A 14934-nucleotide genomic window follows, 5' to 3' on the forward strand; every position below is an offset into this window, starting at 1 on the left:
GACTTGGTCAAGGCAAAACAATTTTGTTTTTGTAATTTACCCCTTTTCAAATTCTACGTCTCCACAGCTTCGTGTCATTGATCCATTCTAACCACCTCCACCACAATTGTTATCAGAACCAGCGACCACAACGAACTAATGACAGATGCTTATCTGTCACAACAAGCTTAGCCCGAATCTGTAAGCCCAGACAAAGAATTTAAAGCCAGTTTCCCATAATTATCCCCAAAACGTTGGACTTTGTACCGAGCCAAAAGTGATAAAGCTTTATTCAAACAAGGCGCCAGGTTTGGGGCCAGCAAGTCTTGTTTAGTATATTTCCTAGATAAGATTTTTTTGCTTTCCGCAATGCGGTCACATCGCACATGTTGTTTTTGATAGCTGTTAAATAATTATAATTTCGTTTTACGCACTTTGTAAAGATGACCAAGCCGCAGCCATCGTTCGTGTCGCGCAATCTGGTGGCCATCGTGATGATCCCCAGTCTGGTGGGGATCCATCTCGGCTGGAGCTACATGCAAAACAACCGAAAACTGGTCACAGAGGCGGAACAGATCGACATGCCGCCAGTCACCGTATGTGCATCGCAATCATTAAGGGTTTTCTTTAATTGTTTTTCTTTCAGTTTGCCAGGTTCGTGTGGAACAAGCTGACGGGCGGAGGAAATTCGGCGAAATGACAACCGCACTTGTGATGAGCTTAAAACATACAATCTATTTATTGTATAGAATAATTAAAACTACATACAAACGGTATGGTACAATCAGTTGCTGGCCGAGCGAAAATGGCTGGTCAGGCAGGAGGTTGGGACACAGACAGAATAGACTACACAAAGACGGAGACTACATATACTAATCCTAGAGGGGCGATGGAGATTACTGCGCGAGGGCCGAGTTCACGGTGAGGTTGTCGAGCTGGGCATTGAACAGAACATCGCTGATCAGCTTCTCCGCCACGATGCGCTGCGTGGGATTCATAGAGCGCAGCTTGCTGGCGACATTCACGCCGATGGCGTCGTACTCGTCGTCATGCCGATGTGATGTGTTCGGGGCTGCTGTGGTGGTATAGGCAGTGGTACTGGCATTGCCAAACAATGGCTGGTAATGATCGCGTCCAATCTGGATAGTGGGAACGCCCTGGTGTTGACCGTTGGCCTGCTGCAGATGCAACTGTTGCTGGTGGTGCTCCAGTGAATTGACCGCCTGAGGTTTATTAATTCAAAATAATTTAAGCAATCTTTTATGTTTTACGGGGATTACCCACCTGTTGTATCTCTCGCTGGGAATTTGAATCCAAGGATGTGATCTCCAGAACCTTTACGGCGTGGCCTTGAGCCGCCGCCGCCGCAATGGAGGTCTGTGCGGCCGCATGGGCCACCAATTGCTGGTGCGCCTGGGCTGCTGCCGCTGCCTCGGCCGCCTGGTGCTCCTCGCTCTTCACCAGGGTGACACACTCCGCTGGGGTCACCGAAATGGTGCTCAGGGTAGCGCCCTGGCTACTGACCACCACATTGCTGGCCGTTGCCCCCACCTCCTCCACTTCGTCCGAGGACGTGGGCATTATCGAGTCCATGTGCTGCGATTGCGTGCCCGTGTGATGTGACTCGTCCTCGAATTCCATTGACTCCTCATCGTCGAAGCTGATCTGGAGCTCCCGCTTGGGCTTGTTGCCCAGTTCATGCCGTTTGGGCTTGTGATCGGCGATGAAGAGCAGCTTGTCGTAATACCACAAACGCGTTTCGTAGTCGTTTTTGCTATTCGTCTTGCGGAATTCCCGCCGAAAAGCGGAGCGTAACGAGTTGATTTTTCTAAAGTGGGCAATGTTTAGTAAAATAACTCTCAACATAGTCTCGATTGTGGACTTACCTGACTACCATCGCCCTGTCCGGATTGGGCTCCACTTCTTTTAGTTTCTCCACCAGGCGGTCGTAGGACTTGTTCCGCGCTGTGTGGTTACTGTAGTCGTTGTGCTTCGGCTGCCACAGGCATTCCTCCTCCTGGTACTGCTCGATGAACTCCGTGAGCCAGTGGCGCGAGTAAGATCGCAGGTCTACGTTCATGGTCCTTTTTAATTGCTTTTTATGTTGGATTCCCTTAATTATTTTCGTTTTTGTTTTCGGTGCGTCTCGCGTGAAGTTGGCTGCGTCAGCTAGGTACCGCGTTGCCAGACTACCAACTATCGCCCCGGTGTTGTTTATCGATGTGTTGGTATTTGAAATATTAATTTTTTAATATTCGTTTATCCCTCAAATTGTTTATTTATGTTTTAACAATGATTCTAACACATATGTCGCTGTAGATGAATGTTTTGAACTAGGTAACTCCTTGCAGTCGTACTCTCTTAAGGACTCAATTACTTTCAAATCTACCCACTCAGATTTTTTCACTAAAAGACACATTTTTAACCTTAGAAAACTATACAAAACAAAATTTTATGTTGTAAACATAAAATAACAACTTATGATACATTTTCACAACGAGAAACTATTTTTTTAGCGTTTAGACCACTGTGCAAACGTTAGATTAGCGTGGACTCAACCCCGTTGCCGTCTGGCAACTCCTTCTTGTCTGGCAAGGCGGTTGCACGGTTCTCGATGTTTTTGTCAATTGCTCTTTGGAGCTCCCCAACGAGGGCGAAGTCGCGCGGAAAACATTTGTTAACAAATAGTAAACAGTCGAACATTGAAAGAAGCCAACTCGCGGTACAGTGAATACAGTGCCAGTGTCTTTATAAAGCTAAAAATCTGTGCGGCAGAGCCTGTGTTGTTGTTATTGTTGCCAAGGCCGAAGGAGCGGAGAGAGAGGCCTGAAAAAAAGAATCTGTGCTAACAAAAACAAGGTGCGTGTAGGCCAAAAAGCACCATTGTGATGCATATATGTGTGTAATAATTTGTTTTTTCGGTTTGCCCAATTATATAAGGTCTAAGTGTTGGTGTGTTTTGGATGTTGCAAGTGCTTAATCGATGTAAACAAGTGAGATAATTGATAAATTGCATAAAGAGAGTAGTGGAACAGTCCCTTCCCCTCCCCACTTTTTATATCGAAGATCCTGATTTAAGAGAAACAACAACACAAAGCGAGCAACAGCTGTTTTTTCCCCTCCCCTATCCAATCCAATCAGAATTAAATCACGTAGCATTCTTACCAGACTTCCAACGAAGTTTGTAAACAACAAACAAAGCACTGCAAATCGAATTATTTTCCAAGTAATTAATTTGGTCAGGAAATCACATATGCCCACCTGTATGGACAAATAAATTTGCCTTTTATTTGCGTACATTCAATTTGCCCAGTTGTTTTTCTAGAGGTACAAAGTCCAGTTTCAGGTTTGCTTTACTATCTGCCTTCACCTCCCCCTCCCCACAGAAGCCATCACAAATCTATTTATAGCAAACAAATTTCAATGATAGAACCGAAATGGAAAATTGTACAGCCGGATAAACTGGATCCGTAGTAAACCTCAACCTTGACTGAGTGCAAAGGCAGAGAAAAAAGTGCACAAACACCGCCTAACGAGCTTGTTTACGTTTATCAAGTGCCGGCAACAACAGCATCCAGAGCACAGTGGTTACGAAATTGTTCTCTTTGGTCGGATTTCTTATCAGAACCAGTTTATGTGGGGCATATATCAAAGGGCTTTGCGAAAGGCACAGCAATTCACAGTTGAGCCACGTAAAACGTGGAGTATTTGTAAAAGTGCTTATAGGCTTAGTTTCAAAAGATAAAAGCGTAGAGTTATCAAATAACAATTAAATAAAAGTTGATAAGGTGTGATGTAGTAATAAATTATTTGTTGCAGTTGGAGTCGATTCCAGGAGGAGCTATCGATAGGCTAGATGAAGTAGCGATGGTTAGGGCAGCGCCACCTTTTGGGCCTCGGGCAGATCATGTAAAATGTAAACATGTAACCTGGGCTTAGGATTTCTCTTAGATGGCCTTGGGGATGTCCGTTGACCCATCTTCGAGAGAGCCTGGGGAAAGATGGTAGGGAACATGGCGTGATTATACGGATCACCGGTAGTAGTACAAGAAAAGACGGACACGATAGACGTGGGAATTTAACCTCGTAGTGGTTGTGCAAATTTTTGTGAAAAAGTGAGTTAGTTTTTTTTTGTAGTTTTCTTTTGTAAAAATAAAATGTTTATTTTTGTTTAGGGAACCCGGGGTCCCATAATAAAGGGCCCCGGGATTTTTTTTTTTGAGGAAACCCAATAAATACATTTCTGAAGAAGTCACATTTTGTCGACGGTTATTTTTCGCCGAAGGAAATATAATTTTTTTTGTGGAGCAAATATATACATATAACATATGGAAATATAAATATTCTGGAGAGGCCACAGTTTTTCGATCAACACAAAATTATAACATTTTTCGGAGGAACACCACTACGAAGTTTTCTGAGGAGAACGTGCGTTTGGAGGAACATTTTTGGAGAACCACGGCATCAAAGCCCAAGTCGACCCTCTAGGACTCCAGATCTCCGGTGAGTCCGTTCCGCGTCGGGGTGCCTCCGATAGTGGCCAACTTATGCGCAACTGGCTGGTACCACGAGGTTGGCCAGCAAAGTCCCTATACGCCTCCGAGTTCCTGGTGGTGCGATTTTCTGGTGGGCCGAGCCCAAACCCACCACTTCCTGAAATTGAGGAAAATCAATTAAAATAATGTGTAGCTTTTAAGAATTTAAATACCTTATATTGTTAAGTCTATTGTGCGTCCTTCCAAAGATTCACCCTTGACCGACGGTTGCTAAAATAAAAGGGTCGCAATTAATTAGGATGAAGGAATCAAGTGTGTAAATCTCCCATACCTTTCGGCGTCCCTTCTTTTCCCTTGGAGCTCCTCAGGATTAGGTGACCTTAATTTAAGCCGCGTAACCCAGAGAGTTCTGCCGATACAAGGGTGGCAGAACATTTTTGTCGGAGAGTGTCTATTCCTTGTTCTTAAATTTAGCTTTGACCGCTAAATATACTGATACGGCGGTTGATTGGCGATTCTGAGGTTAGATGAACAAATAGATTTTGAGGAAATGAATTAGATGCGAAATGTCAATTGTACTCACCTGAATAATTAAAGCCATTATAACGATGATGAATTGCTAGACCTTTTTCTGTGGGGGAGATGGAATTAAGTTAGTCGCCTGGAGTGACTTTCTGACCCATTATGGGCGATGTTTTAATAAATGCTTACGAAACATCCTAGGTAGGGTGGGTACGCAATGGCCAGGACACCAAAGGCCACTCAAAGGTCCAAAAATTTCCGCCGCCTGAGTTAATGTTTGAATTTAAATTTTTGTTTGTTTACATTTTATTAGTGATCGCAGAAAGTTAGTGTTGTGAGACGACCGTTATCGATGTTAGTATTTTATGTTGTCGGACTGCGGGCAATTGGGGAGAACTTGGCCCAAATGAGATCGCTGAGCTAGCGGCACTGCCCACCCAATAGCAGTTCGTAACATAATGGCGCCCAATTTAAAAAAATATATATATACATGGTCGAGGCGACGACGTCTCGCGAGGAGCGGACTTAGTTGGTCAGCCCTTCGGAACGGTGGCTTGCAAGGAAGTTGCAATTGCATCGGGATGAAGGACTGACGAACTAAGGAAAAGCTGAGGAGAACGCGAGGCTTAGTTGGCCAGTCCTTCGGAACGGTGGCTTGCAAGGAAGTTGCAATTGTATCGTGATGGGGGACTGGCGAACTAAGGAGAAGCTGAGGAAGTGGGAGGCTATTCCAGAGTGCTGGTCAATTGCTCCCTGGTCGCACAATTAAATTTTGAAAATGGTTGAGGCGACGAGCTGGCCTAGTTTCCGGTCACTCTGAACGGTGGCTTGTAGACGTATGCAATTGCATCGGGAAGGGTGACTCGGGAACTAGAGATCAGCTAAGGAGGGTTGGAGGCTTGTCCAGTAACATGCTGGCCAATAAATAGTCTCGTTTTTTTTTGTAGTTTTTTTTGTAACATTAATTTATTTATTTATACTTTTTTTTGTTGTCTGTAAATGGTGTACGGATTCCTGGGTTTTTCTTCCGTCTGTGGGTTTCCAATTTCCTGTCGGTTTTAACAACTTAATTGGTACTCGTGGCCCGTTGAAAGTACACGCGATGCACGAGTCCCTCGATTTGCGATGGGAACTGCAGATGAGGAGGAAAACCAACAGCAGTCCAGAAGCAGCTGAAGTCCTTAACTGGCGGCTATCACCTAAGGTGATAGCTAGACCAGTTGACGAGCGGCTGCGAGAGGGGCGGCAATTTCGAAGATTTTTGGAGTAAGGCGTAGATGTTAAAAGGTCGGAAGTCCACCGGCGACGTTGATTCCATCTCCCACAGTAGGATCTGAAAGAAAGAATAGAAGAGTTAAAAATTTTGTGCAATTTTTTTTTGGTATTTATGGTTATTTATTTCAGGTATTGTTTATTCGTTCGCTTCATAATTTATTTATTAATTTATTGTTATTTATTGCATATTTATTTTGTTATTATTTATTTATTTCGTTATTTGTTTATTTATTTATTACATTATCTATTTCGTTATTTATTTATTTATATCCTTAATATTAATTTTTGTCGCGGTGATATCTCTGTTTATTTATATATTCCGTTTGTGGTTTTAGTATAGGAAGTATTTATTTTTTTTTGTAAGTGATGTGCAAGGATAGGGATTTTGGGAACAGGCACGACCACCAGCTGAGGTCGATGGGTCCTCCTGGAGGAGACGAAGATGCTCTTTGGCCAACGGACGTAGAGGGTGCTGCTCGAGTAGAGCGTGAGCAACTGCTCGAGCTAGGCGGCGGGAACTCGGCAAAATCACGGATCGCTTCGGAGGAAAGGTCGGCAGTGAATGTGGCGATCGCGCAGGCGGCTGAGACGTACCGAAAGGCACAGGAGGCGGGAGTGAGTCAGTCGATACGGGATGAAATCCGTGAAGGATTCCTGGAGTTGATGAAGCTCCTGAACGACGCTCTCAGGCCAGCAGATCTAAGGCCTTCTCCCGCGGCCAAAGAACAGACGGATCGGCAGCAACAGCCAGCAGCAGCGGAATCAAAGTCGTCGTTGCATCACAGGCAGGACGCCATTCCAAAGGGAAGCAGACCGTGTCCACCACCTCCATTGGTCCCGCCGAAGCCAAAGCGAAGAGTGGACATATCGGCGGATTGGGCCGGCACCAGTCCAAGTTATCCTCCGGAGGCCGAGCGATACAGGGGGCCGGATGGAAATGGCCAAACCTGGCGCATCGAAGACCACAGGGCTGGCGACTTTCCAGACGAGGATTACAAGCGTCCATGGCGGAGGTATTAAAACACTTCCATGCGTTCCTCACCGGCCGAGACAAGGAGTGGTACCACGTACGTCAGTCCAGAGTCGTCCAGATATCCGTCTGTAAGATGAGAAGTCTACATAAAGTACACGAGCGCACAGAGACGGATGCGTATACTTCCCGGCAAGCGTGGGCCCCGCGTTGGGCGCCGTACGAACTGCCTGTATTCCTGGTCTCCTCCAAAGCTACCAAGTATTTCTTCGTTCCGCCAAACCTCGTTGTAGCGCCTCTCGAAATCCTTGGTTGATGTTGCAGTTGGAGTCGATTCCAGGAGGAGCTATCGATAGGCTAGATGAAGTAGCGATGGTTAGGGCAGCGCCACCCTTTTGGGCCTCGGGCAGATCATGTAAAATGTAAACATGTAACCTGGGCTTAGGATTTCTCTTAGATGGCCTTGGGGATGTCCGTTGACCCATCTTCGAGAGAGCCTGGGGAAAGATGGTAGGGAACATGGCGTGATTATACGGATCACCGGTAGTAGTACAAGAAAAGACGGACACGATAGACGTGGGAATTTAACCTCGTAGTGGTTGTGCAAATTTTTGTGAAAAAGTGAGTTAGTTTTTTTTTGTAGTTTTCTTTTGTAAAAATAAAATGTTTATTTTTGTTTAGGGAACCCGGGGTCCCATAATAAAGGGCCCCGGGATTCTTTTTTTTTGAGGAAACCCAATAAATACATTTCTGAAGAAGTCACATTTTGTCGACGGTTATTTTTCGCCGAAGGAAATATAATTTTTTTTGTGGAGCAAATATATACATATAACATATGGAAATATAAATATTCTGGAGAGGCCACAGTTTTTCGATCAACACAAAATTATAACATTTTTCGGAGGAACACCACTACGAAGTTTTCTGAGGAGAACGTGCGTTTGGAGGAACATTTTTGGAGAACCACGGCATCAAAGCCCAAGTCGACCCTCTAGGACTCCAGATCTCCGGTGAGTCCGTTCCGCGTCGGGGTGCCTCCGATAGTGGCCAACTTATGCGCAACTGGCTGGTACCACGAGGTTGGCCAGCAAAGTCCCTATACGCCTCCGAGTTCCTGGTGGTGCGATTTTCTGGTGGGCCGAGCCCAAACCCACCACTTCCTGAAATTGAGGAAAATCAATTAAAATAATGTGTAGCTTTTAAGAATTTAAATACCTTATATTGTTAAGTCTATTGTGCGTCCTTCCAAAGATTCACCCTTGACCGACGGTTGCTAAAATAAAAGGGTCGCAATTAATTAGGATGAAGGAATCAAGTGTGTAAATCTCCCATACCTTTCGGCGTCCCTTCTTTTCCCTTGGAGCTCCTCAGGATTAGGTGACCTTAATTTAAGCCGCGTAACCCAGAGAGTTCTGCCGATACAAGGGTGGCAGAACATTTTTGTCGGAGAGTGTCTATTCCTTGTTCTTAAATTTAGCTTTGACCGCTAAATATACTGATACGGCGGTTGATTGGCGATTCTGAGGTTAGATGAACAAATAGATTTTGAGGAAATGAATTAGATGCGAAATGTCAATTGTACTCACCTGAATAATTAAAGCCATTATAACGATGATGAATTGCTAGACCTTTTTCTGTGGGGGAGATGGAATTAAGTTAGTCGCCTGGAGTGACTTTCTGACCCATTATGGGCGATGTTTTAATAAATGCTTACGAAACATCCTAGGTAGGGTGGGTACGCAATGGCCAGGACACCAAAGGCCACTCAAAGGTCCAAAAATTTCCGCCGCCTGAGTTAATGTTTGAATTTAAATTTTTGTTTGTTTACATTTTATTAGTGATCGCAGAAAGTTAGTGTTGTGAGACGACCGTTATCGATGTTAGTATTTTATGTTGTCGGACTGCGGGCAATTGGGGAGAACTTGGCCCAAATGAGATCGCTGAGCTAGCGGCACTGCCCACCCAATAGCAGTTCGTAACATATATAATTTTTTTAGATTCGCAAAAAGCCATTACCACATTTGATTCACTACCTTACTGACAATAAAGTATTTGATATGTAGTGATTAGAACAAAAAACAGAAAGGAAATTGTTAAACAACCCATAAACTTTGATTTTAAATTGGTTTTTCATAAAATGTAAGAGTAAAAGTCAAAAAAATAGATATTTTATTTTTCCCTCACGCGGAAAAAAAAATACATTTTTAAATAACTTGTATATTTTGGGTTTAAATTCATATATGTCGCAGTGTTGTTCATACAGTGTAAGAGTAACAGTTGAAAATACGAAAGTATATTTCCTAAAAACAATTGCAAAACGGTCGAGGAAACATTTTTTGTAACAATAATAGGTATTTTTCTAATCTTTTCTTGTTTTGTTTTCAAAGAAAAAGTGAAATACGATTTGTGCTTAGATAATTCTAATTCATATACAGGGCACACTCTAAGTTGTTAACCTTTTAAAAGGCAAAATTTAATATTTTTGATTATGATTTTACTAGGAAACAAAAAAGTAAAGAAAAGGAAGGAACAAAGAGTTTGTTGGGTCAAATTTTCCATCGGCTTTTAAAGCACTTGATAAAAAGTTTTGAAGTGTAAATTCTTAAGAGCCATTTAAAAATAAAAACCGAACTTTAAACGGTTTTCACATGTTTACCATTTCCATGCACAAAATTCAAAGTAGAATCATATAAAAGTGTTTGCTGTTTGACTTTAAAATATGACCCTTAACCATTATCCACTGTCGAAATCCCCAGAGACAGTGTATAGATGCAATCACGTTCAAGGCTGCAATTTTCTATTTATTTTCCTCTGCGTTGATGAACGCACTAGTTCTCGCTCTCGAAAGGTTTCCTGCACCAGCTGCTCAATGAAAAGCGTTTAATTTTAGCCGCGCTCAGCTGTTGAACTTGGAAAATTGCCCACCTCTCGTCAATTAGGACCCCCTGCAAAAACCGCACGCGCGTTGTTTACTCCACGCATTTCGCCACCCAAGTTTGCTCTTTAATATTCGGCATGATAATTGTTTTGGAGGTGTGTGCCACACATTTACAGATAGCCACCTTATATACTCACTCCGCTGATAATTCGGTTCTGTTTGCCTTTTATAACGAGCAAACGAAACAAACCGGTTGGCGCGTTTAGCGTTTGGTGGGAGCAAACAGCAGCGCGGGTCTATCGATCTCTTCTGGAACCCTCCTATCTATTTCAAGACGCCATAAGCAGCTCAGCTAAATCTTATCAACTCAGGCTGATTATACATAGAGTTCTTAAAGCGCTGAGCAAGTTCCATATTTAGTGCCAGAATGACTCGACTTGGATCCAAAACAAAGTTCAATTGCCAAGTTTTAGATTGCCAGATAGCTCTTTTATGGCCAATAATTTTCTAATTGTGTAAAGCCGTTTAATTGCCTATTTTTGAACCTACGCCAAGGGAGAAATTCTTCTGTCAATTAGAAAACAATTGCGAAACAAGAAATTTGATTTTAATCACTTGCACATTTTTTCTGTATTAACAACACACACCTATTTTTTCTCTGTGCTTCTGCACTTAAAAAAATAAGACCAAAAATAGATTATCAGTAAACTATTTTTGTTTACTTCAACTTTTTAATCGATGGTCACATAAATCCTTTTCCAAGAAATTCGAAAGTGCTGTGTTTGCCGCAGATCTGATAACAAATCAAACAAATTTCTACGAAATTTTCCACCCAAAAATAAATTTTCACAAGATTATAGGACTTTTCGTTTCTAAATATAAATGTTTAGAAGTAAAACTTCCAAAAGGTTTTAGAATATTAAGATTAAATTAGACAATACTATAAAAAGATTTATTTTTTGTTTAAATACATTTTTATAAGTATTTGGCTAGTGCTAGTATTTTGGCCGCAACTGTGCTTGTGCACCCACGAATCATTTTTCTGCCGGGAAGTCTTATAAAAGCGAAGCAATTTTCGCAGGGTTCAGATTAGTTATTGGCCATATTGAGCCGTTATCTATCAGCTGTCCCGATAAGCCCCCGCTTATGGGGCAACATACTCGGCTCGAGTTGGCATTCAAATACGATTTCTTTTCAGGTCCCCATCCAGAGTCTGCCATGAGCCGTCTCCTGGACAAGCCCAACATCGCCATGTCCATCAAGTCAACGGGAAGTCAGCTCTCCACTTCGGTGGCCACCTCCGCGGCGACATCGTCCTCGGACTTGGAAGATGCGGACACATCCCGGACCCATCCGAAACCCTTAGAGACATCAGCCTTTGCATCCGCAGAAGTGGCCGCCACACCAATGTCCACTGCAGCCAGTCCCAGCGCGAAAGTTACACCCAGTGAGTAAATAAGGATTCGAAGCTAATTTAAGAAATACTCTATAGCACCGAGAAACAAAAAAAAACACATAAAAAGTGTTCCCACCTCACATTAGACCAAGTATCCTTTGACAAAAAAAATTTTTATTTATAAACTTTTCAAATCGAATGGATTTCGATTTTAATATTTCATTGGAACTAATAATACAAAATTCGTGTATCCATATATATTCAAAACAAATTTAATTTTAATTTAAAAAACAATTTTTTAAATTTATTTCTGAAATAAACATTTGTAACTATAAAAAAGTTATTTAAAAAACTTTACATTAATAATAGCAAGAGGAAGGAATTAAACCGGATCGATGATACGTTTGATTTTTATTTTCAAAAATTATATGTACCAAAAAAATTAAAGACACTAACCTTGTAAAAATTGTTCAGTTTATATGTAAAATCTTGTTTACTCCTTTTTGCATATTTTTATAATATTTTCCTGAAAAACTGCTTAAAATCATTACCTAGTTTTTGTCAATACACAAACATAATAATCTAAAAAAACCACATTTTTCGATTGCCAGCTTCTAGTGCGTTCAATTTTAGTAAATATTTTTATTTTTGGACCTACGCCAAGGGAGAAATGCTTTTGTCAATTACGAAACAATTGTGATAGGTGAAATTTAGCATGAAATTGCAAAATGTTTTTTTCTATCGACAATCACACACATTATTTTTCTGAGCTCGTGCATTTTAAAAGGTATCACAAAAAATATTTACTTTTCATATTTACAATTAGTCAAGTATTGTTGTTTACATAAATTTTTAATCAATGAATAACAAAAATCACTTTCCACGAATTCCAAAGTGGGTTTGTTGCTTATCAGATTACAAATCAAACAACTTATTAATTTGCACATAAACCTTTATAAGACGAAAAGTACAGGTTAATATTCGCGAACTTCTTAAAAAAGCTACAAGATGCATTTGGGATTAAAACTAGATTTTCTTTTTCTGAGACTTAAAATCGTATAAAAAATTTTATGTTATTGTGGTTAATTCATTTACCAACATTTAAAAAACCGTTATAGTAGGCCGATAGCCAAGATTGACATCTACCTGACATGACAATGACAATTACAAAATTAAGATTGAAGAAAAATTATATGTATTAGCAAAGTAAAGTAAATTAAAATTAGATTGGAATGCAATAAATAGGCTTAGAATGTCTCATGTTAGCTTAACCAGTGATTAGTTGCAATAAAGTGATACGTTTTCATGTTGATTGATGTCCCTACCATTATTGTTCATTGAACGTGACGCATTTCGGGGTATGAAATGGTATAAAATTTATAAACAAATATGTTCTGAAACACTCAATCTGTTAAGAATAAGATTGTAGTGAGATTGGGTGCTAATCACGAAACTTTCTTTCTTCCAGTGCGTCAGAAAATCGACCAGGTGGTAATCAGTCTGGTTTCGGGAGCGGCCGCGGGGGCGCTGGCCAAGACTGTCATTGCCCCGCTGGACCGCACCAAGATCAACTTCCAGATCCGCAACGATATTCCCTTCTCGTTCCGCGCCTCACTGGTCTACCTGCAGAAAACCTATGCCAACGAGGGCCTTTTGGCTCTGTGGCGGGGGAACTCGGCCACGATGGCCAGGATCGTTCCCTACGCCGCCATTCAGTTCACGGCCCACGAGCAGTGGCGTCGCATCCTGCATGTGGACAAGGACGGCTCAAAGTGAGTCTATATCTCTTCTAGATTTATTAATTTACTTACCAATCACTTTGATTATTTTTAGCACCAAGGGGCGTCGGTTTTTGGCTGGTTCCCTGGCGGGAATTACCTCCCAATCGCTAACGTATCCTTTGGACCTGGCCCGCGCGAGAATGGCAGTCACAGACCGAACTACTGGTTACCGGACACTGCGACAGGTCTTCACAAAAATCTGGGTGGAGGAGGGTCCGCGGACGTTATTCCGTGGCTACTGGGCGACGGTACTCGGTGTGATTCCCTATGCGGGCACCTCGTTCTTCACTTACGAGACGCTCAAGCGGGAATACCTCGGTAAGGATTCAGGCTTACTAGTACGATTCATGAATCATCAGCATGTGTTGCACAATATTTTCGGATTGCTTAACAAAGTTATTAAGCCCACTTTTGGCAATTAACCTATATTTGTACCTAATTCAAAACCATTATTGGTATTTGTCAGACTGTGTAAGGCCATTAAAACCTTACAAACTATTAAACAGTATAGAACCCAATTCTATAAATTAGTATAATTACCAATAGTCTCTAAGCACAAGTTATGTGAAAAATTACCAAACTGTAAAGTGGTTTAACTAATTAATTCATTTGTTCGCTTTTAGAAATGGTCGGTAGCAACAAACCCAATACTCTAGTCTCGCTGGCTTTCGGGGCTGCGGCAGGTGCCGCTGGTCAAACGGCCAGTTATCCATTGGACATTGTGCGGAGAAGAATGCAGACGATGCGGGTGAACGTGGCCAGCGGAGATCGCTATCCAACCATTTTGGAGACGCTCGCAAAGATCTACCGGTAAGGAATCACTTTTCTATTGAGGAAATCATATTTAAATTGGCTTTCTTTGTCCTTTCAGCGAGGAGGGCATCAAGAACGGCTTCTACAAGGGTCTGAGCATGAACTGGATCAAGGGTCCTATTGCCGTTGGCATCAGCTTCTCCACCTACGATCTGATTAAGGCGTGGCTCACAGAGGTGTCCCATTTGAGGAATGGGCGGTCCGAAAAGTAGCCCCAGCCACATGTCAACCAAAAACACCGCACCAAAAACGCACTGCTTTGTTCTTAAGTCTCGTGATCGATGAATATGTTGAGGAGATAAAAGTGCAGCACCGACATGCTCTAACTGTTAGATATTTTTAGCTGTTAGTTTTGAGGGAGAAGCGATAAAGAGAAGTCACCCTAAGCGCTTTACTTTGTTATTAACCGTAATTGATTTATTATCGCCGTAAGCCGAAAGTATATCAGTCAATAAACCGTCTGAATAATGACTCGCCTGGCCCAACTACTCCCCAGGATTTCGTTCCAGGGTCCAGTTCGTATTCAATGGTATTTCTTGGACAATAACTTAACCGTACATGCCACTTGTTTACTTCTAGGCTAATCATTTAAAGATTTACTCTAAACATTTTGTATATTGTATATTTCAACCTAGATGTCAATGCCATGAATTTAAGGGTGTTCACCAGCGAAACCATCTTATGCATATACTGTGTACTACTTTGTAATTCTTATATGTTAGTGTGTTTTTATTATTAAAATTTACAAAATTGTTTAAAAGGTTGATTCTTTTACTCCTTTCAAATAAGCGCGCCTTTGACTGTGCAAGGTGGCAACACCGTGG

General features: G+C 41.9%; 3 protein-coding genes across 11 annotated transcripts; 2 read left to right on the forward strand and 1 right to left on the reverse strand.

Annotated features, from left to right (window-relative positions):
- Window positions 1-337: 337 nt before the first annotated feature.
- Window positions 338-755, forward strand: LOC108093369. Its single transcript, XM_017193390.1, has 2 exons — window positions 338-575; window positions 626-755. The coding sequence occupies exons 1-2, from the start codon at window positions 423-425 to the stop codon at window positions 677-679; spliced, it is 207 nt and encodes a 68-aa protein (XP_017048879.1). The 5' UTR covers window positions 338-422; the 3' UTR covers window positions 680-755.
- Window positions 695-2157, reverse strand: LOC108093368. The gene is made up of 3 exons (XM_017193389.1): window positions 1866-2157; window positions 1264-1807; window positions 695-1202 (listed from the first exon to the last, which is right to left on the reverse strand). The coding sequence occupies exons 1-3, from the start codon at window positions 2057-2059 to the stop codon at window positions 876-878; spliced, it is 1065 nt and encodes a 354-aa protein (XP_017048878.1). The 5' UTR covers window positions 2060-2157; the 3' UTR covers window positions 695-875.
- Window positions 2158-2593: 436 nt separating this feature from the next.
- On the forward strand, window positions 2594-14870 carry LOC108093338 (mitochondrial coenzyme A transporter SLC25A42-like). Of its 9 annotated transcripts, none has more exons than XM_017193334.2 (6): window positions 2594-2838; window positions 11319-11567; window positions 12985-13288; window positions 13350-13615; window positions 13921-14107; window positions 14169-14870. In XM_017193334.2, the coding sequence occupies exons 2-6, from the start codon at window positions 11339-11341 to the stop codon at window positions 14320-14322; spliced, it is 1140 nt and encodes a 379-aa protein (XP_017048823.1). In that variant the 5' UTR covers window positions 2594-2838; window positions 11319-11338; the 3' UTR covers window positions 14323-14870. The 9 variants fall into 9 exon arrangements, 8 of the variants coding, with proteins under 8 accessions (XP_017048823.1, XP_017048829.1, XP_043064894.1 ...); XM_043208959.1 differs by lacking the exon at window positions 2594-2838 and adding an exon at window positions 3781-4094; XM_017193336.2 differs by lacking the exon at window positions 2594-2838 and adding an exon at window positions 6493-7863.
- Window positions 14871-14934: the final 64 nt, after the last annotated feature.

Source organism: Drosophila ficusphila, unplaced genomic scaffold (assembly GCF_018152265.1).
Source record: "Drosophila ficusphila isolate 14025-0441.05 unplaced genomic scaffold, ASM1815226v1 contig_791, whole genome shotgun sequence".
Lineage (NCBI taxonomy): Eukaryota > Metazoa > Arthropoda > Insecta > Diptera > Drosophilidae > Drosophila > Drosophila ficusphila.

Coding starts and splice junctions, on each gene's coding strand:
- LOC108093369 (XM_017193390.1), top strand. CDS start 423: ATGACCAAGCCGCAGCCATCGTTCGTGTCGCGCAATCTGGTGGCCATC. Junction 576..625: donor TCGACATGCCGCCAGTCACC/GTATGTGCATCG, acceptor TTTTTCTTTCAG/TTTGCCAGGTTCGTGTGGAA.
- LOC108093368 (XM_017193389.1), bottom strand. CDS start 2,059: ATGAACGTAGACCTGCGATCTTACTCGCGCCACTGGCTCACGGAGTTC. Junction 1,808..1,865: donor GACAGGGCGATGGTAGTCAG/GTAAGTCCACAA, acceptor TGCCCACTTTAG/AAAAATCAACTCGTTACGCT. Junction 1,203..1,263: donor CCCAGCGAGAGATACAACAG/GTGGGTAATCCC, acceptor AATAAACCTCAG/GCGGTCAATTCACTGGAGCA.
- LOC108093338 (XM_017193334.2), top strand. CDS start 11,339: ATGAGCCGTCTCCTGGACAAGCCCAACATCGCCATGTCCATCAAGTCA. Junction 13,289..13,349: donor GTGGACAAGGACGGCTCAAA/GTGAGTCTATAT, acceptor GATTATTTTTAG/CACCAAGGGGCGTCGGTTTT. Junction 14,108..14,168: donor ACGCTCGCAAAGATCTACCG/GTAAGGAATCAC, acceptor TTGTCCTTTCAG/CGAGGAGGGCATCAAGAACG.